This window comes from Amblyraja radiata, chromosome 3 (assembly GCF_010909765.2).
Source record: "Amblyraja radiata isolate CabotCenter1 chromosome 3, sAmbRad1.1.pri, whole genome shotgun sequence".
In the NCBI taxonomy this organism is placed as follows: Eukaryota; Metazoa; Chordata; class Chondrichthyes; order Rajiformes; family Rajidae; genus Amblyraja; species Amblyraja radiata.
The window spans coordinates 103777843-103800312 of NC_045958.1; the positions used below are offsets into that span (position 1 = coordinate 103777843).

Below are 22470 nucleotides of genomic sequence, written 5' to 3' on the forward strand. Positions count from 1 at the left end.
AAGACCCGGTGTGCGACCTTGCATCACCCGGCGTGGCTTAATGGCCACGGGACAATTCGCCATCGCCCGCCGGGGGCTTTGACTTTGACTCTGACATGGGGGGGGGGGGGGGGGGGGGGGGGGGGGGAGTGCTGTGGAGAGAAAAAAATTTTGGCCTTCCATCACAGCAATGTGATGGATGTTTATGTAAATTATGTTGTGTCTTGGGTCTATTTGTTTGTAATGTATGGCTGCAGAAACGGCATTTCGTTTGGACCTCAAGGGGTCCAAATGACAATAAATTGAATTGAATTGAAAAAAAAAAAAAAAAAAGGACGTGGAACACATTACACAGAACATAGAACATGGGACACAGGTCACAGGAAGGGGAACATACAACATGGAACAGAGGATACAGGGCACAGGACGTGGAACATACAACACGGAACATAGAACATAGAACACACACAAGGCATGGAACACACATCACGGAACATAGAACACAGGACAAAGGATATGAAACATACAACACAGGACATGAAACATGGAACAGAACTGAACACAGGTTATAGAACATAAAACACGGAACATGGAACATAGAACACAGGACATGGAACATAGAACACTGCAGCATAAGATCAGGCCCTTCGTCCCACATAGTCCGTGCTGAGCATGATGCCGACCAACTCTTATCTCCCTGCACATCATCCATATCCCTCCATTCCCTGCATATCCACATGCCGATCCAAAAGCCTCTTAAACACCACTATGTTACCTGCCTCCACCATCACCCCCAGCAGCGCGTTCCAGGCACCCACCGCGCTCTGAGCTCATCTCGTTTATACTTTGCCCCTCTCACCTTAAAGCTATGCCCGCTAGTATTTCACATTTCCACCCTGGGGGAAAACGGCTCTGATTGTCTACCCTATCCATGACTCTCATCATTTACACATTGAAAACAATCCAAGTCTGTCCATCTCTCCCTAAAACCCCTAATCCAGATTCAGAATGATTCTGGATACTTAGCCCCTGTTATGAATATAGAGCATAGAAGAGTACAGCACAGGAACAGGGCCTTCGGCCCATAATGCCAACTCTGATGCCAAGTTTGTCCAATCTTTCCTTATATCTAATGTTCATAAGTTGTAGAAGTGGAAATTAGGCTATTCATCCCATCGACTCTACGCCGCCATTCTATCATGGCTGATAATAGACAACAGGTGCAGGAGTAGGCCATTCAGCCCTTCGAGCCAGCATTCAATGTGATCATGGCTGATCATCCCCAATCAGTACCCCGTTCCTGCCTTCTCCCCATATCCCCTGACTCCACTATTTTTAAGAGCCCTATCTATCTCTCTCTTGAAAGCATCCAGAGAACCTGCCTCCACCACCCTCTGAGGCAGAGAATTCCACACTCACAACTCTCTGTGAGAAAAAGTGTTTTACTCGTCTCCGTTCTAAATGGCTTACCCCTTATTCTTAAACTGTGGCCCCTGGTTCTGGACTCCCCCAACATCGGGAACATGTTTCCTGCCTCTAGCGTGTCCAATAAGATCCCGTCTCATCCTTCTAAACTCCAGAGTGTACAAGCCCAGCCGCTCCATTCTCTCAGCATATGACAGTCCCGCCATCCCGGGATTTAACCTTGTAAACCTACGCTGCACTCCCTCAATAACAAGAATGTCCTTCCTCAAATTAGGGGACCAAAACTGCACACAATACTGCAGTTGGTAGTTTAACTTGGCATCATGTTGGGCATGGCCATTGTGGGCTGAAGGGCCTGTTCCTGTGATGTACTGTTCCGCGTTTCACGTGGCGCGGTCTATTGCCCATGGGACGTACTGAGTTCGATGCAAACCCTTGCTCGCAGATGCAAGTTTGGTTTGGTGGTCTCAGGACACTGACCTTGACAGAAATCTTGCCCGTGTCCTTGGGCAGGTGCGCGGCGAGGAACCAGTCGCCGGGCAGCGGGCTGGTGATGTTAAAGGCGCCGGTGGTGCGGTTTGGCAAACTCCAGGTCAGGGTGACGGCGAAGGAGCCCGGCACCACGGTGTCGCCGGGGAAGCGGGTGTGGAGGGGGTTGATGACGGGCGGTGCCCCCGGCCTGAAGTACCTGACGGAGAGAAGACAGAGCGAGGGGTCAGACCGCCGTTGAGCGATTAAACCATCCGAAGGTGTTCTACCAGTCGGTGGTGGCCAGTGCCATCTTCTTGGCTGCCGTGTGCCGGGCAGCAGGGCGAAGGCCGCCAACGCCAACAGGATCAATAAACTCATCAGGAAGGCTGGACCGTCCTGGGGGCAGAGTTGGAGTTGGATTCACGGGAGGTTGGTCTTGGAGGGGAGGGGAGGGAAATGCTCTTCAAACTGTGGAGAATCCTGGACAATACAGCTCACCCACCCCCTCCATGACACATTGGTCAACCTGAGGAGCACCTTCAGCAACAGACTGGTTCCACCAAGTTGCAGCGCAGAACGCCACAGAAAATCCTTCTTCCCTGTGGCTATCAAACTGTACAACTCCTCCCCTTCTGTCGCGGGGTAGACTCAGACTGACTCCCCCCCCACCCCCCCCCCCCCCCCCCCCCCCCCCCCCCCACACACACAAATCTTTGCACATCCCCAACCCTTTCCACTCGTCATTTTAATTTCACGTTTCATGTATTTTGTGGTTTTTATGGCCGTTGGCCGATCAATTTCCCTCCCGGGATTAATAAAGTTCTATCGTATCGTATCTTATTGTATACCGTCACCTAAATCTAGCACCAACATTTACCTTGCACTAAACGTTACCATGATGCGAGACACAAAAAAGCGGGTCACAGTGTCTCTGGAGAAGAGGAATGGGTGACGTTTCGGGTCGAGACCCTTCTTCAGACTGAGAGTTAGGGGAAGAGGGAAACGAGAGATATAGACGGTGATGTAGAGAGAGATATAGAACAAATGAATGAAGGATATGCAAATAGGTAACTATTATCATATATCCCTTATCCTGTATCGTACACTGTGGACGGCTCGATTGTAATCATGTCTTGTCTTTCCGCCAGTTGGGCAGCACGCAACCAACCTTTTCACTGAACCTCGGTACACGTGACAACAAACTAAACTCAACTAATCATTCCCTCCAGAGACAGACAAAAATGCTGGAGAAACTCAGCGGTAAGGCAGCATATAAGAGCAGGGAGATTCTACTGCAGTTGTACAGGGTCTTGGTGAGACCACACATGGAGTATTGGTCTCCTAATCTGAGGAAAGACATTCTTGCCATAGAGGGAGTACAGAGAAGGTTCACCAGACTGATTACTAGGATGGCAGGACTTTCATATGAAGAAAGACTGGATAGACTCGGTTTGTACTCGCTAGAAGATTGAGGGGGGGTCTTATAGAAACTTACAAAATTCTTAAGGGGTTGGACAGGCTAGATGCAGGAAGATTGTTCCCGATGTTGGGGAAGTCCAGAACAAGGGGTCGCAGTTTAAGGATAAGGGGGAAGTCTTTTAGGACCGAGATGAGAAAAACATTTTTCACACAGAGAGTGATGAATCTGAGGAATTCTCTGTCACAGAAGGTAGTGAAGGCCAGTTCATTGGCTTTATTTAAGAGGGAGTTAGATGTGGCCCTTGTGGCTAAAGGGATCAGGGGGTATGGAGAGAAGGCAGGTACAGGATACTGAGTTGGATGATCAGCCATGATCATATTGAATGGCGGTGCAGGCTCGTAGGGCCGAATGGCCTACTCCTGCACCTATTTTCTATGTTTCTATGTTTCTATCTATGGAGCGAAGGAAATAGGCAACGTTTCAGGTCGAGGCCCTCCTCCTCTCCTACTTTGAAGAAGTTCTCATCCTCTTTTCGATGTTCTATCATCTGCAGTTGCTTCTTAAACATTCCCTCCAGAGAAGTTCATGTGATAGGAACAGAATTAGGCCATTCGGCCCATTAAGTCCGCTCTGCCATTCGTTCATCCCTGATCTATCTTTCCATCTCAACCACATTATCCTGCCTTCTCCCCATAACCCCTTACACTCGAACTAATCAAGAATCTCTGGTTTAAAAATACCCAATGACTTGGCCTCCACAGCCGTCTGTGGCAATGAATCAGACAGATTCACCACCATCTGACTGATGCTGCCTAGCCTGCTGAGTTTGTTTACTTGTGTAGGAAGGAACAGCAGTAACTCAGCGGGTCAGGCAGCATCTGTGGAGAACATGGATAGGTGACATTTAGGATCAGGACCGCTGCTTCCCTCTAAACTCGACCGATCAACCTACAAACCCACACGCCTTTGGTATGTGGGAGGAAACCGGAGCATCTGGAGGAAACCCACGTGGTCACAAGGAGAACCTGCAAACTCCACACAGACAGCATCCGAGCTCAGGGTCAAACCAGAATCTCTGGTGCTGCAAGGCTGTGACTGTTCAGCTACGCCACTGTTGCAAGAATTACTCCAGCGCTTTGTAGATTTTCTTCCCTACCTTGGGTCACAAACCCCCACCTCCCTCCCCCTTCCCTTCCCCAACCCCCTCCTCCTCCCCCACATCACACTCAACTTCTCCTTCCCCTCCTCCTTTCCCCTCCGCCACTCCTCTTCCTCCCCCTGCCTCCCACCTCCCCGCCTCTCCTCCCCACCCTTCTCCCCTCCTCTTTCTAACCCCTTCCTCACACACACCCCTCTCAACCTCTCCTGCCCTCCTCCTCTCTCCTCAGCCTCCTCCCTCCTCTCCACCCTCCTCCCTCCTCCCTTCCCCGTTCCTTCCCCCCCCCCCCCCCCCCCCCCCCCCCCCCTCTCCACCCCCCCCCCCCCCCCCCCCCCCAGTGACACTCACACAGTGATGTCTCGATCCGGGCACGAATCTCCGAAGCTTCCTCCCTGCTCCTTGAAGGTGATCAGGTTCCAGATGGCCACCACCGTGTCCTCGGGCACGTGGAAATGGAAGAGCTCGGCGCTAGTGAAGGAAGTAAAGGCGTTGAGCTTGCGGGGCGTCCTGGTGAAGTAATCGGTAACGAACAGGCAGTCTGGGGAGGGAGAGGGAGAGAGACGAGAAGACCATGAGACACGGGCGGCAGTGTTGGCGCAGCGGGTAGAGCTGCCGCCTCATAGCGCCAGAGACCCGGTTTCCATCCTGATCTCAGGTGCTGTGCATGTTAACGTTCCCTCCGTGACCGCGTGGGTTGTCTCCGGGTGCTCCGGTTTCCTCCCACACTCCACAGGGGGTTTGTAGGTTAATTGGCTTCTGTAAATTGTCCCCTAGCGTGTGTAGGGTGAAACTAGCGTACACGTGATCACTGGTCGGCGCTGACTCGATGGGCCGAAGGGCCTGTTTCTATGCTGCATCCCTCAAACAAAGCAAAGCCTATCTCAGTCACCTATGGACTGTCGGGTTATGGGGAGAAGGCGGGAGAATGGGGTTGAGAGGGAGAGTTAGATCAGCAAAGAGTGAATGGCTGAGTGGACTCGATGGGCCGAATGGCTTAATTATTCTCCTAGAACAGATGAATTAATGGACTGTATCGTTTCCTTGTGTTTCCTGAATGCACTACGGAGTCTAGTTTCTCACTAGTATGGTCTTTTTATCCTGTATTGCCAATTGCTGATTTGTTATGTGTTGGATTCTTCTATATTTAATTGTGTTTTAGTGCCTGCAGCAAGAAATAATCTTGTTTTTATGCTGCCAGTTGACAAGTAAACTTGGCTCATGGCAAGGTCAAACTGGTGGGGAGGGGGGGGGGGGGGTCAAGAGCCATCTGCCCACCCGCTCAGCCTTCAACTTGGACAAGCCAAGGTCTGACAATCCCCGTCAGAGCAAGCGGAACACACCCGGAGGCCCTTCCGCCCATCGGTAACTGCCTGCCAGCCCGTTCCCTGCAGTGTCGCAAACCGAGGGTGTGGGGCGATGGACTGTACTCTGTGTAGGTCCGTCCACTGTCAGGTTAAGGGGAGTGAAATGGGAAAATATAGTTAGAGAATAACTAAACTAAACTAAACTAAACTAAACTAAACTAAAGGTAGACAAAAATGCTGGAGAAACTCAGCGGGTGCAGCAGCATCTATGGAGCGAAAGAAATAGGTGACGTTTCTTTCGCTCCATAGATGCTGCTGCACCCGCTGAGTTTCTCCAGCATTTTTGTGTACCTTCGATCTTCCAGCATCTGCAGTTCCTTCTTTAAACGAAACTAAACACTGGTATACATGAAAATGAACGAGGCCAAACTCTGCACCTCGATAAACGTGACAACGATAGACTAAACTGGACTCCATACCTCAGTAGACACAAAACGCTGGAGTAACTCAGCGGGACAGGCAGCATCTCTGGAGAGAAGGAATGGGTGACGTTTCGGGTCGAGACCCTTCTGCAGACCCTACCTCAGTATATGTGACAATAATAAACGAAACGTAAACTGAAACACCATACGTTGGTACATGACGATAATAAACAAAACAAAACCAAACACTGTACCTCGGTAAACATGAAAATAAATTAGATTAAACAAAGTCTGTACCTCGGTATACGTGGTGAGAAAGCAAAGCGCTGTACTTCCGTACGAGTGACAATAATAAAGTATCCTAAACACTGTACCTCGGTACATATGACAACAATAAACGACACGAAACGCCCTTCGGCCCATCGGGTCCGCGCTGACCAGTGATCCCCGCACATTAACACTATCCTACACCCACTAGGGACAATTTTTACATTTACACCAAGCCAATTAATCTACAAACCCGCAAGTCTTTGGAGTGTGGGAGGAAAGCGGAGATGTCGGAGAAACCCCACGCAGATCACGGGGGGGGGGGGGGGGGGGGGGGGCGTACAAACTCCGCATAGACAGCACCCGCAGTCGGGATGGAACCCGGGTCTCCGGCGCTGCATTCGCTGTAAGGCAGCAACTCTACCACTGCGCCACCGCGACTGCCAGCATTTTTTGTGTCCACCTTCGATTGAAACCAGCATGTGCAATTCTTTCCTAAACCATGCACCCCTTGGTACACGTGGAAACAAATCAAATGAAAGCAAAATCTGTGTCTGGTTCTAGGTGACAACGATGCAAACTAAACTTGGCACTGTACCTCGGTACATGTGACATTGATAAACTGTGACTCGACAGAACAATGCCAGTAAATGCTGGCAGCGTGTAGGTGACGTTATTATATTGCAGGAGGAAGGGGGTAATGATGGCCCGTGTTTGTACACTGAGGTAATGTGGTCCCTTGTGGCTAGTGCCTGAGTGTTGGTTTACTGGAGAAGTGACATCAGAAATAATAACAGCAAGAAATCAACATAAGTAATCTGTCTATTAATATCCCAATCCAATTACGCGTGCTGGGATCAATGTCTGAACACATTTATCGATCAACGTGCGGATGAAGGATTTGGCCTCACAGATACATCCAGACCAGCTTCATCCCCATAACAATTGTCTCATACAACATAGAGAAAGATGGAAAGATGTACATGAGGGCCTGGGGTATAGGACAGGCTGGGACCTGTCGTGCAGGAGGATGAGGGGTGATCTTATAGAGGTGTGTACGATCATGAGGGGAATAGATAGGGTGACTGCACAGATATTTTTACCCAGAGTAGGGGAATATCATGAACGAGAGGACATAGGTTTAAGGTGAGAGGGGAAAGATTTAATAGGTTCTGAGTGGAAACTTTTTTACACAGAGGAAGGGAACGAGCTGCCAGAGGAGATAGTTGAGGAAGGTATTATAACAACATTTGGACAGGTGCATGGATAGGACAGGTTTAGATGGGTACGGGCCAATCCCAGGCAGGTGGGACCAGTGTCGATGGGGCATCTTGGTCGGCATGGGCAAGTTGGGCAGAAGGGCCTGTTTCCGTGCTGGATGACTAGAACTCTTTGGCAAAAGTACAGCACAGGAACAGGCCCTTCGGCCCACAATGTCTGTGCTGCACATGATGCCGACCAACTCTTAATTGCCTGCACATGATCCTTATCCCTCCGTTCCCTGCATATCCACGTGCCTATCCAAAAGCCCCTGAAACACCATTCAGGTATCTGCCTCCACCACCACCCCTGGCAGGCACCCACCATCCTCTGTGTAAATAACTTGCCCCGCACATCTCCTTTAAACTCTGCCCCTCTCACCCAGTCTATGCCCTCTGGTCTTTGACATCTCCTCCCTGGTATACAGGTTCTGACTATCTACCCTCTCTATGCATTTCATAATTTTATCAGGTCACCACTCAGCTTCAGATGCTCAAAAAATCTCAATGTAAGTCAGGCCCTCGAGTCCTGGCCACATCCTGGTGACTCTTCTCTGCCCCCTCTCCAGCTGAGAGAGAGAGAGAGAGTAAGCAAGAGAGAGAGAGAGCGAGGGCTGGAGAGAGCAAGGGAAGAAGGGAGGAAAAGAGAGAGAGAGAGGGAGAGAGACAGACTGACAGACTGGGAGTGAGTGTGTGTGAGAGAGAGAGTGAGTGAGAGTGAGACGCCAAGAGAGAGGGAAAGAAAGACGGGAGTGACACAGAGAGAAGAGAGTGAGAGAGAGAGAGAAAAGAGAGGGAGTGAGGGGAAGAGAGAAAGAAAGCATGTGAGAGAGAGAGAGAGAAAGAGAGAGAGAGAGGGAGAGAGATAGAGAGAGAGAGAGAGAAAGAGGGAGATAGAGAGAAAGAGAGAGATGGAGAGAGAGCGATGGAGAGAGAGAGCAATGGAGAGAGAGAGAGAGAGAAAGAGATAGAGAGAGAGAGAGAGAGAGAGAGAGGAAGAGAGGGAGAGAGAGTATCTCTGTCAGTGTGAGTGAGATGATGGAGAGAGATGTCCTTTGGGAAAATTGATCAGCATGAAGTCAGCGTGGAGCAGTGTTTACGGTGTTGTCTCAGCAGTGAGTCAGGGCCACACACACTCCTTCACCATGGACCGAGGCTCCGCTGCATTGCTGCCAGGATCTCGCTCAGACCGCTCTCGGCCAGACACATACCCACACCCCGAGCTGCCCGGTCACCCCACCCCACAGCAGCAGCAGCAGCAGCAGCACCCTGCCCCTACCAACACCTTTCACGTTGAAACCCACCCTGTGTTTGCAAGGTCTACGAACAAAGCAGAACTACAGCAAGACTGACTGGAGAGCTGGCCAATGCCTGGCCCAAGTGATACAGTTGATCAAGCTCACAGTACACAGGGAGAGAGGGAGGTGGCGGCATTGATAGAGAGGACCTTTAGACAGTACACAGAGGGTCACAAATTGTACCGGGTGGGGGGGGGAGGAAGCAATGGAGGAACGTCTTGTTGAAGTGAGAGTGGGGGATGTTTCAGTGTTACAGTGTGGGGTTTATCAGTATGAGAGTGGGGGCTGTATCAGTGTGAGGGTGGGGGGTGTATCAGTGTGAGGGTGGGGGGTGTATCAGTGTGGGGGGTGGGGGTGTATCAGTGTTACAGTGGGGGGTGTATCAGTGTGGGGGTGGGGGTGTATCAGTGTGGGGGTGGGGGGTGTATCAGTGTGAGTGTGGGGGGTGTATCAGTGTGGGGGTGGGGGGTGTATCAGTGTGAGTGTGGGGGGTGTATCAGTGTGGGTGTGGGGGGTGTATCAGTGTGGGGGTGTATCAGTGTGAGTGTGGGGGGTGTATCAGTGTGAGTGTGGGGGTGTATCAGTGTGAGTGTGGGGGTGGGGGTGTATCAGTGTGAGGGTGCGGGGTGCGGGGTGTATCAGTGTGAGTGTGGGGGGGTGTATCAGTGTGAGTGTGGGGGTGGGGTGTATAAGTGTGGGGGTGGGGGTGTATCAGTGTGGGGGTGGGGGGTGTATCAGTGTGAGTGTTGGGGGTGTATCAGTGTGAGTGTGGGGGGTGTATCAGTGTGAGTGTGGGGGGTGTATCAGTGTGAGTGTGGGGGGTGTATCAGTGTGGGGGTGGGGGTGTATCAGTGTTACAGTGGGGGTGTATCAGTGTGAGTGTGGGGGGTGTATCAGTGTGAGTGTGGGGGTGGGGTGTATAAGTGTGGGGGTGGGGGGTGTATCAGTGTGGGGGTGGGGGGTGTATCAGTGTGAGGGTGCGGGGTGTATCAGTGTGAGTGTGTGGGGGTGTATCAGTGTGAGTGTGGGGGGTGTATCAGTGTGGGGGGTGTATCAGTGTGAGTGTGTGGGGTGTATCAGTGTGAGTGTGGGGTGGTGTATCAGTGTGAGTGTGGGGGTGTATCAGTGTGAGGGTGGGGGTGTATCAGTGTGAGGGTGGGGGTGTATTAGTGTTACAGTGAGGAACACAGTTCACAAGTTCATAAGTTATAGGAGTAGAATTAGCCCATCGAGTCCATGTTCCGTTCAATCATGGCTGATCTCTGCCACCTAATCCAGTTTTCCTGCCTTCTCCGCGTAACTCTTGACACCGGTTCTAATCAAGAGTTTGTCTCTGTCTGCCAGCGTATCAGTTTTGGTGAGTATTGGATTTGGGGACGATCATATTTTGGGCTCTGGTTATATCAGTGACTGCGGTTTCACCACGCAGGTCACGGGGAGAACGTACAAACTCCGTACAGACAGCACCCGTAGTCGGGATCGAACCCGTGGTCTCTAGCGCTGTGAGGTAGTAGCTCTACCGCTGCTCCACCGTGCTGACCCAACAGCCTTGTTGAGAGTGGCTGTTCCCCTTGTAGCCAGTGGTATTTGGCCTGGAATACCCCTGTACCTCACGGAAACACATCCGTAACACTTTGAATTCATAAGTTCATTAGTCATAATAGCAGAATTACTCAGAGAATATAATATGTCCCATGAACAATAGATCTCACCACATAAAACACAGATCAGAGCAGGGCAGGAACAGGCCCTTCGGCCCACAATGGTCGTGCCCAACATGATGCCAAGTTAAACTCGTCTCCTTCATAAGTTCATAAGTTATAGGAGCAGAATTAGGCCATTCGGCCCATCAAGTCTACTCCACCATTCAATCATGGCTGTTCAACCATTCCCTCTCATGCCCATTCTCCTGCCTTCTCCCCCTAACCACTGTCACCCGTATTATTCATGAATCTGCCAATCTCCACCTTAAACACTCCCATTGATTTGGCCTCCACAACTGTCTGTGGCAATGAATTCCACAGATTCACCACATAAGTGATGGCGCAGCAGTAGAGCTACTGCCTCACAGTGCCAGAGACCCGGCTCCAATCCTGACTGTACGGAGTTTGTGCGTTCTCCCCATGACCTGCGTGGGTTTTCTCCGAGATCTTCGGTTTCCTGACCACATTCTTGCTATTGAGGGAGTGCAGCGTAGGTTTACAAGGTTAATTCCCGGGATGGTGGGACTGCCATATGCTGAGAGAATGGAGCAGCTGGGCTTGTACACTCTGGAGTTTAGAAGGATGAGAGGGTATCTCATTGAAACATATATAAGATTCTTATGGGCTTGGACATGCTAGAGGCAGGAAACATGTTTCCGATGTTGGGGGAGACCAGAACCAGGGGCCACAGTTTAATAATAATAATAATAATAATGGATGGGATTTATATAGCGCCTTTCTAATACTCAAGGCGCTTTACATCGCATTATTCATTCACTCCTCAGTCACACTCCTGTAGCCACAGCTGCCCTGGGGCAGACTGATGGAAGCGTGGCTGCCAATCTGCGCCTACGGCCCCTCTGACCACCACCAGTCACTCACACACATTCACACACATTCACACACAGGCAAAGGTGGGTGAAGTGTCTTGCCCAAGGACACAACGACAGTATGCACTCCAAGCGGGATTCGAACCGGCTACCTTCCGGTTGCCAGCCGGTTGCCAGCCGAACACTTAGCCCATTGTGCCATCTGTCGTCCCATGATTAAGGAGTAAGCCATTTAGAACAGAGACGAGGAAACACTTTTTCTCACAGAGAGTGGTGAGTCTGTGGAATTCTCTGCCTCAGAGGGCGGTGGAGTCCGGTTCACTGGATGCTTTCAAGAGAGAGCTCTTAAAAATAGCGGAGTCAGGGGATATGGGGAGAAGGCAGGAACGGGGTACTGATTGGGGATGATCAGCCATGATCATATTGAATGGCGGTGCTGGCTCGAAGGGCCGAATGGTCTACTCCTGCCCCTATTGTCTATTGTCACGCTCCAAAGACATGCAGGTTTGTAGGATAATTGGCTTGGTGTAAATGTAAAATAAATTGTCCCTGGTGAGTGTAGGGCAGTGTTAATGTGCAGGGATCGCTGTTCAGCGCGGATTCGGTGAGCCACGCTGTATCTCTAAACTAAACAAAACTTTTAAAATGTAAGGTACACTACTGATGATGTGTCCTGTGCCCAACTGTCCTGAAGGTTACCCAGGCCAAGATATACACATCCCGCCCCCTACCGATGTTGAGCGTCTACCACTCTCAACAATCAACGAATGTCGTGAAATGCTCCCCACCTATTGGCACAAGGGACTTCTTAACATCTTGTCCTGTGTACTTGATTCTACACGGGGCAGGGAGGGGCAGAGGGGCTGAATGGTGTTCACTATCCCAGTCAAAGACAGCGTGTAGGGTCTGAAACCTTCTGCCGCTGACATCCCACCCTGCCCAGTGCCGTTGGTCTATGCCACAGCTCTGCTTGTTACCCTGGGTTATTGATCGGAAGAGTGACCTTTGATCAATAAGTCTACGGCGACCGGGAACTGAGCTCATCATCCTCAGATCAGTCACAACCTTGTTCCCAGGGTGGAAGAATCAATTACCAGGGGGCATGGCCTTAAGGTGAGAGGGGAAAAGCTTAAAGGAGATGACTCACATTATTCAGACCTCACGTCAAGATCCTTGGCGTGATACTTGACTCAGCGTTGAAATTTGACAAACAAGTCAATGCCGTGGTAAAACCAGCTTCTTCCAGCTTCGGACGAAAGCTAAAATAAAACAATTCCTCCAGTTTGACGACCTCGAAAAGATCATCCACACATTTATCTCCTCCCGCCTCAATTACTGCAACTCCCTCTAAGCTGGCACCAGCCAATCTTCCCTGTCCCGCCTGCAACTGGTCCAAAACGCCGCAGCGAGACTCCAGACGGGCACCCGAAAAAGGGACCACATCACCCCGATCCTGGCCCCTCTCCACTGGCTCCAAGTGCGGTTCCGAATAAATTTCAAGACCTTTTCTTTATGTTTACAAAGCCCTTAACGGGCTTGCCCCCACCTACATCAAAAGCCTGCTTACCCACCATACCACATCCAGGTCCCTCAGATCGGCCGACTTATGGTTACTGAACATCCCGCGGTCTAGGCATAAGCTCAGGGGCGACCGTGCCTTTGTGGTTGCAGCTCCTAGACTGTGGAACAGCATCCCCCTTCCCATCAGAACTGCCCCCTCCATCGACTCTTTTAAATCGAGACTTAAAACTCATCTTTACTCTCAAGCCTTTCTTGACGTCCTCTGAGGGAGGGCTATATGTATGTATTTATGTATGTACTCAATCTATGAACCAATGTTATATAACGTTAGTACCTCCACCAATGTAAAGCACTTTGGTCAACGAGAGTTGTTTTTTAAATGTGCTATAGAAATAAAAGTGACTTGGCTTGATTTGACTTGAGTATCGAGTATCGAGTATCGTATTGAGTGCAGAAGTCGGGTATTGAGTGCAGAAGTTGGGAGGTCATGTTGCAATTAACCTAAGACGTTGGTGAGGCCGCATTTAGAGTATTGTGTTCTGTTTCGGTCGCCGTGTTACAGGAAATATGTTGTCAAGCTGGAAAGGGTGCGGAGAAAATTTACGAGGATGTTACCAGGACTCGTGGGCCTGAGCTGTAGAGTAGGGTTGAGCAGGATGGGACTCTATTTGGTTTTGTTTAGTTTTAGCTTAGAGATACAGCGCGGAAACAGGCCCTTCGGCCCACCGAGTCCGTGCCGACCAGCGATCCCCGCACATTAACACTATCCTACACACACGATATTTACATTTAATACCCAGCCAATTAACACACAAATCTGTACGTCTTTGGAGTGTGGGAGGAAGCCGAAGATCTCGGAGAAAACCCACACAGGTCACGGGGAGAACGTACAAACTCCGTACAGACAGCACCCGTAGTCAGGATCGAACCCGGGTCTCTGGCACTGCAAGTGCTGCAAGACAGCAACTCTACCGCTGCGCCACCAAGTCTTCCATAGCAAGAGAAGGCTTGCAGTTGTATAGTTTCTTCCCGAGTTATTCATTGGAGTGCTAGAGGATGAAGGGTGATCTTATAGCGGTTTACTAAATCATTTGAGGAATCGATCGGGTAAATGCACAGAGTCTCGTACCAAGTGGAGGGGAATCGAGACCCAGCGGACATGGCGTCTCGTATTGAGTTTGCATATTCTCCCCGTGACCGCATGGGTTTTCTCCGGGTGCTCTGGTTTCATCCCATATTCCAAAGACAGGCAAGCCGGCTTCTGTAAAAATTGTCCCCGGTGTGTAGGATAGGACTGCAGTGATCGCTGGTCAGCGCGGACCCAGTGTGCCGAAGGGCCTGTTTTCACATTGTATCACTAAACTAAAACGACACTAAACTAAACTAAATTAAACTAAACTAAACTAAAGATAGACACAAAATGCTGGAGTAACTCAGCAAGGCAATAAACAATAGACAATAGGTGCCATTCGGCCCTTCGAGCCAGCCGTGATCATGGCTGATCATCCCCAATCAGTACTCCGTTCCTGCCTTATCCCCATATCCCCTGACTCCGCTATCTTTAAGAGCCCTATCAAGCTCTCTCTTGAAAGCCTCCAGAGAATTGGCCCCCACTGCCTTCTGAGGCAGAGAATTCCACAGATTCTCAACTTTCTGGGTGAAAAAGGCTTTCCTCATCTCCGTTCTAAATGGCTAACCCTCATTCGTAAACGGTGGTCCCTGGTTATGGACTCTCCCAACACCGGGAACATGTTTCCTGCCTCTAGTGTGTCCAAACCCTTAATAATCCTATATGTTCCAATAAGATCCCTTCTCATCCTTCTAAATTCCAGAGTATACAAGCCCAGCCGCTCCATCTATCAACATATGACAATCCCGCCATCCCGGGAATTAACCTTGTGAACCTATGCTGCACTCTCTCAATAGCAAGAATGTCCTTCCTCAAATTTAGAGACCAAAACTGCACACAATACTCCAGGTGTGGTCTCACTAGAGCCCTGTACAACTGCAGAAGGACCTCTGCTACTATACTAAACTCCTCTTGTTATGAAGGCCAACATGCCATTCGCTTTCTTCACTGCCTGCTGTATACCTGCATGCTTACATTCAGTGACTGATGAACAAGGACCCCCAGATCTTGTTGTACTTCCCCTTTTCCCAATTTGACACCATTCAGATAATAATCTGCCTTCCTGTTTTTGCCACCAAAGTGGATAATCCACATTAAACTGCATCTGCCATGCATCTGCCCACTCACCCAACCTGTCTAAGACACCGTGCATCCTCAGGGCATCCACCTCACAGTTCATCCTGCCACCTAGCTTTGTGTCATCTGCAAATTATGCAGAAAAGAGATGGAATGGGTAACGTTTCGGGTCAAGACCCTTCTTCGGACCTGAAGGAGGAATGGGCGTTGTTTCGGGTCGAGACCCTTCTTCAGTCTGAAGTAGGGTCTTGACCCGAAACATCACCCATTCCTTGTCTCCAGAGATGCTGCCTGTCCCGCTGAGTCACTCCAGCATTTTGTGTCCATCTTCGGATTAAACCAGCATCTGCAGTTCCTTCCTAAACGAAACTAACCTGAGGGAGCAAGTTCAGGAATGTTGCACCAAGTCTTCACATCTTCCTCAAATATCTCACATTCCTCTAAATGTGCTAAAGCACCTTGAAGTGTAGTAAAGGTTGCCATGGTAACCTGGCAACCACTTTCTTTTAAACTCTCATGCTAAGTTTTCCTTAAGCATAGTTCCAAGCTGCAGTTAATTTTAGAGTCATAGATTAGTACAGTGTGGAAACAGGCCCTTCGGCCCAACTTGCCCACACCGACCAACAATGTCCCAGCTACACTAGTCCCACCTGCCTGCACTTGGTCCATATCCCTCCAAACCTGTCCTATCCATGTACCTGTTTAACTGTTTCTTAAACGATGAGATAGTCCCAGCCTCAACTACCTCCTCCGGCAGCTTGTTCCATACACCCACCACCCTTTATGTGAAAAAGTTACCCCTCAGATTCCTATTAAAACTTTTCCCCTTCACCTTGAACCTATGTCCTCTGGTCCTCATTCCCCTACTCTGGGCAAGAGACACTGTACATCTCCCTGATCTATTCCTCTCATGATTTTATACACTATTAGATCACCCCTCATCCTCCTGCACTCCATGGAATAAAGACCCAGTCTACTCAACATCTCCCTATAGCTCACACCCTCTAGTCCTGGCAACATCCTCGTAAATCTTTTCTAAACCCTTTCAAGTTTGACAATATCTTTCCTATAACATGGTGTCCAGAACTGAACACAATATTCTAAATGCAGTCTCACCAACATCTTATACAACTGCAACATGACCTCCCAACTTCTAAACTCAATACTCTGACTGATGAAGGCCAATGTACCCAAAGCCTTTTTGATCACCTTACCTACCTGCGACTCAACCTTCAAGGAACCATGCACCTGTACTCCGAGATCCCTCTGCTCTACAACACTACCCAGAGGTCTACCATTCACTGTGTAGGTCATGCCTTTGTTCGATATCCCAAAATGCAACACCTCACATTTCTCTGTATTAAATCCCATCAACCATTCCTCCGCCCACCTGGTCAATCGATCCAGATCCTGCTGCAATCGTTCACAACCATCTTCACTATCTGCAATACCACCCACTTTTGTATCATCAGTTAACTTGCTAATCTTGCCCTGTATGTTCTCATCCAAATCATTGATGTAGATGACAAATAGTAACGGGCCCATCACCGAACCCTGAGGTCCACCTCTAGACACGGTCAAAGTATATTACAGTAGGGAAACAGGCCCTTCAGCCCAATTAGGCCATTCGCCCATCTAAGCTAGTCCCACCTGCCCTCATTTCCCTCAAAGCCTTCCTGTCTTTTAAATGTTGTTATAGTTCCTGCCTCAACTAGCTCCTCTGGCAGACAAAAGTGCTGGAGAAACTCAGCGGGTGTAGCAGCATCTATGGAGCGAAGGAAATAGGCAACGTTTCGACCCGCTGCTGCACCCGCTGAGTTTCTCCAGCACTTTTGTCTCTTCGATTTTCCTTCTTAAGTACCTCTTCTGGCAGCTCGTTTCATATACCCATGTCTTCTGATTCTTGACCCCCCCCCCCAGCCTTGGTAAAAGATGCAGCCCATTCACCCTATCTATTCCCCTTGTGATTTTGTACACCTCTAAAAGATCACCCCACAACCTCCTACTCTCCAAGAAGTAAAGTCCTAGCCTGCCCATCCTCTCCTGATAGTGCAGGTAAAATGTTCCTAATGTTGGGCGAGTCCAGAACCAGGGCCATTTACTACTGAGGTGAGAAAAAACTTTTTCACCCAGAGAGTTGTGAATTTGAGGAATTCCCTGGCACAAAGGGCAGTGGAGGCCAAATCACTGGATGGATTTAAGAGAGAGTTAGATAGAGCTCTAGGGGCTAGTGGAATCAAGGGATATGGGAAGAAGGCAGGCTCGGGTTATTGATTGGGGACGATCAGCCATGATCACAATGAATGGCGGTGCTGGCTCAGAGGGCGGAATGGCCTCCTCCTGCACCTATTTTCTATGTTTCTATGTTTCAGGCTCTTTAGTCCTGGCAACATCATTATAAATCTTCGCTGCGCTCTTTCTAGCTTGACAACATCCTCCCTTTAGCAAGGTGGCCAAAACGGAATCCAGTAATCCACATGAAGCCTCGCCAACATCCTCACATGCATTTCCCTTATTTCCGATGGAAACGGGACATAGAACAGTACAGTACAGGAACAGACCCTTCGGCCCACAATGTCTGTGCTGAACATGATGCCAAGACCAACTCATATCTGCCTGCACAGAATCCATATCCCGCCGTTCCCTGCATATCCATATGCTTATCCAAAATTCTCTTAAACACCATTATCATATCTGCCTCCACCACCACCCCCGGCAGCGCATTCCGTGATACGGGAATCATGAACCAGGTTCAAGGTGAGAGGGGAAAGATTTACTAGGAACCTGAATGGCAACTCTTTTACACAGAGGGTGGTGAGTTTAGTTTAGTTTAGTTTAGAGATACAGCACAAAAACAGGCCTTCGGCCCACCGGGTCGGCGCCGACCAGCGATCCCCACACATTAACACTATCCTACACACACTAGGGACTATTTTTTACATTTACACCAAGCCAATTAACCTACAAACCTGTACGTCTTTGGAGTGTGGGAGGAAACTGAAGATCTCGGACAAAACCCACGCAGCTCACGGGGAGAACGTACAGACTCCGTACAGACAGCACCTTCGCTGTAAGGCAGCAACTCTACCGCTGCGCCACCGTGACCACCCGTGGTGGGTATATAGAACGGGCTGCCAGAGGAGATAGTTGGGGCATGTAATATAATAACTTTTGGACAGGTGCATGGATAGGACAGGTTTAGATGGATACGGGCCAATCCCAGGCAGGTGGGACCAGTGTAGACGGGGCATCTTGTTCGGCATGGGCAAGTTGGGCAGAAGGGCCTGTTTCTGTGCTGTATGATTATAACTCTTCAGAAAAGTACAGCACAGGAACAGGCCCTTCGGCCCACAATGTCTGTGCTGAACATGATGCCGACCAACTCTCATCTGCCTGAACATGATCCGTATCCCTCCATTCCCTGTATATCCATGTGCCTATCCAAAAGCCTCTTAAACACCACTATCGTATCTGCCTCCACCACCACCCCCGGCAGCTCGTTCCAGGCACCCACCACCCTCTGTGTAAAAAAACTTGCCCCGCACATCTCCTTTAAACTTTGCCCCTCTCACCTTAAAGGGTATGTCCTCTAGTATTGATTGTTCCATCCTGGGAAAAATGTTCTGACTGTCTACCCTATCTATGCCTCTTATAACCTTATACACTTCTATCAGGTCTCGCTGCAACCTCCAGTGTTCCAGGGACAACAATACAAATCTGTCCAAACTCTCCCTGTAGCTAATACCCTCCTAATCCAGACATCATTCGGGTAAATACTTAAGAGACTCTGTTACAAGATCAATTCACTCCCATTTTTTTCCAGAGGGTGGTGGGTGTCTGGGGTGGAGGCAGATACGATAGTGCCGTTTTAATATGTTTTTAGGTAGGCAAGTGCATATGCAGGCAAGGTTGGGATATGGATCACGTGCAGGCAGAGGAGATTAGTTTAACTTTGGCATCGTGTACAGCACGGACATTGTGGGCCGAAGGGCCTGTTCCTGATCAATGATGTTCAATGATCTATGGGTCTCACTAACTCCACAAGTCAGGATGGTGGGAGAGTCATGAGTAAAAATCACTTCTGCCAAGAGCTTCCACAACACTGGCCTCAACTGCATTTCCCTGTGGAGCCGACTTTTAATCATGCTAAAAGGCTTTAAAGGAACATATTTAACTAGTGAGAGTCTATAAGCAGTGCCCCTTAACTCCCTGCATCAGAAAATGGTAAAATATCAAACGGCAGGTGTATTCAAGCACTGTGTTGGTGCAAGATATTGTGAGGTCTGTTCATTACCGTCAATGTGTTAGGGAGCTGTGCTCATGCGAGTTAGTGTGTCAAAGGGGTGTGTTCACCTTGGTGAGTGTGTTAGAGACAAGTATTCACTACTGTTGGTGCGTTAGTGAGCTGAGTCCACCACTGTGAGTGTGTTAGGAGCTGTGTTCGTGAGAGTCCGTGTGTCAAAGGAGTGTGTTTACCATGGTGAGTGTGTCAGAGTCAAGTGTTGTATTCACCACCACCACTTCACTATTTCACTACTGAACTTGTAACTTGTGTTACAGAGCTGTGTGTACCAGCGTTAGTGACTGATGAGATGTGCACACCACTACTGGTGTATTACACAGCCCAATTCACCACTTTTGGTGTATTCGAGAGCAATATTCATCACCATTACAGCGGTACACTGTGTCTTTTACCCAGTAGAATCATAGAACAAATAAATAGACAGGCGAGGTTTTAGATCGGGACCCTTCTTCAGACTGAAGAAGGACCCTGACCCGAAACGTCACCTGACCATGTTCTCCACAGATGCTGCCTGACCCGCTGAGTTACTCCAGCACTCTGTGAAACGTCACCTATCCATGTTCTCCACAGATGCTGCCTGACCCGCTGAGTTACTCCAGCACTCTGTGAAACGTCACCTATCCATGTTCTCCACAGATGCTGCCTGACCCGCTGAGTTACTCCAGCACTCTGTGTAACGTCACCTATCCATGTTCTCCACAGATGCTGCCTGGCCCGTTGAGTTACTCCAGCACTCTGTGTCTTTTACTCAGAGTAGGGAAATCGATAACATGAACCAAAGTAGGAACCCGAGGGGCACCTTTTTCACACAGAGGGCGGTGGTTGGAGTATGGAACGAGCTGCCAGAGGAGATAGTTGACGCAGAGCGCCAAAACAAAAATGTAAAAGACTTTTGGACAGGTACGTGGATAGAAAAGTTTAATGAGATATGGGTCAAGCATGGGCAGGTGGGACTGGTGTAGATGGGAATGTTGGTCGGTGAGGGCAAGTTAGGCCGAAGGGCCGGTTTCCACGCTGTATCACTCTATGACTCTTTGATCCCATTGATGTTTCCCACTGTCTCAAATATCTGACCCATTCCATGGCCACGCTCTCATGTCACTCCTGCCATCGAGAAGAAGGTACAGGAGCCTGAAAACTGGAATGTCCAGGTTCAGGAACAGCTTCTTCCCAACAACCAGCAGGCTATTGAACACCACAACCGCCAAATAAGCTCCAAACTACTGAGACTAGGGGGATATTGCTTTTGTCGGTGCACTATTATTGTATATTACATATAGCATGTGTGTGTGTGTGTGCGTGTGTGTGTGTGTGTGTGTGTGTGTGTGTGTGTGTGTGTGTGTGTGTGTGTGTGTGTGTGTGTGTGTGTGTGTGTGTGTGTGTTTGTAGGTGTGTGTGTGTGTGTGTATATGTGTGTGTGTGTGTGTGCGCGCGTGCGTGTGTGTGTATTTGGGTGTGTATGTATGTGTGTGTGTATGTGTGTATGAGTGTGTATGTAGGTGTGTGTGTGTGTATATGTGTGTGTGTGCGTGTGCGTGTGCGTGTGCGTGTGCATGTGTGTGTTGGTGCGCGTGCGTGTGTGTGTTGGTGCGCGGGCATACATATACAGATATATACAGTATACACACATGCGCACATGCACACACATATACGTGTATAAATGTGTGTATCTACGTATAATATGCATATATGCAGTATACACTATATCTATATGTGTGTATATACAGTGGCTTGCAAAAGTATTCATACCCCTTGAACTTTTCCACATTTTGTCACGTTACAACCACAAACGTAAATGTATTTTATTGGGATTTTATGTGATAGACCAACACAAAGTGGCGCATAATTGTGAAGTGGAAGGAAAATGATACATGGTTTTCAAATTTTTTTACAAATAAAAAACTGAAAAGTGTGGCATGCAAAAGTATTCAGCCCCCTTTACTCTGATACCCCTAAATAAAATCCAGTGCAACCAATTGCCTTCAGAAGTCACCTAATTAGTAAATAGAGTACACTTGTGTGTAATCTAATCTCAGTATCAATACAGCTGTTCTGTGAAGGCCTCAGAGGTTTGTTAGCGAACATTAGTGAACAAACAGCATCATGAAGCCCAAGGAACACACCAGACAGGTCAGGGATAAAGTTGTGGATAAGTTTAAAGCAGGGTTAGGTTATAAAAAAATATCACAAGCTTTGAACATCTCACGGAGCACTGTTCAATCCATCATCCGAAAATGGAAAGAGTATGGCACAACTGCAAACCTACCAAGACATGGCAGTCCACCTAAACTGACAGGCCGGGCAAGGAGAGCATTGATCAGAGAAGCAGCCAAGAGGCCCATGGTAACTCTGGAGGAGCTGCAGAGATCCACAGCTCAGGTGGGAGAATCTGTCCACAGGACAACTATTAGTCGTGCACTCCACAAATCGGGCCTTTATGGAAGAGTGGCAAGAAGAAAGCCATTGTTGAAAAAAAGCCATAAGAAGTCCCGTTTGCAGTTTGCCACAAGCCATGTGGGGGACACAGCAAACATGTGGAGGAAGGTGCTCTGGTCAGATGAGACCAAAATTGAAGTTTTTGGCCTAAATGCAAAACGCTATGTGTGGCGGAAAACTAACACTGCACATCACCTTGAACACACCATCCCCACTGTGAAACATGGTGGTGGCAGCATCATGCTGGGGGGATGCTTTTCTTCAGCAGGGACAGGGAAGCTGGTCAGAGTTGATGGGAAGATGAATGGAGCCAAATACAGGGCAATCTGGGAAGAAAACCTGTTAGAGTCTGCAAAAGACTTAAGACTGGGGCGGAGGTTCACCTTCCAGCAGGACAACGATCCTAAACATACAGCCAGAGGTACAATGGAATGGTTTAGATCAAAGCATATTCATGTGTTAGAATG

At 49.1% G+C, this 22470-nt stretch overlaps 1 protein-coding gene across 1 annotated transcript in view; it reads right to left on the reverse strand.

The window, feature by feature from the left end:
* The window catches only part of tmem8b (transmembrane protein 8B), an 80341-nt gene that overhangs the window by 38338 nt on the left and 19533 nt on the right, over positions 1–22470 (reverse strand). Inside the window, exons 2-3 of the mRNA XM_033018458.1 lie at positions 4803–4992; positions 1885–2092 (exon numbers count right to left, since the gene is read on the reverse strand). Coding sequence (XP_032874349.1) covers positions 1885–2092; positions 4803–4992 — 398 coding nt within the window. The remainder of the gene's footprint in view (positions 1–1884; positions 2093–4802; positions 4993–22470) is intronic.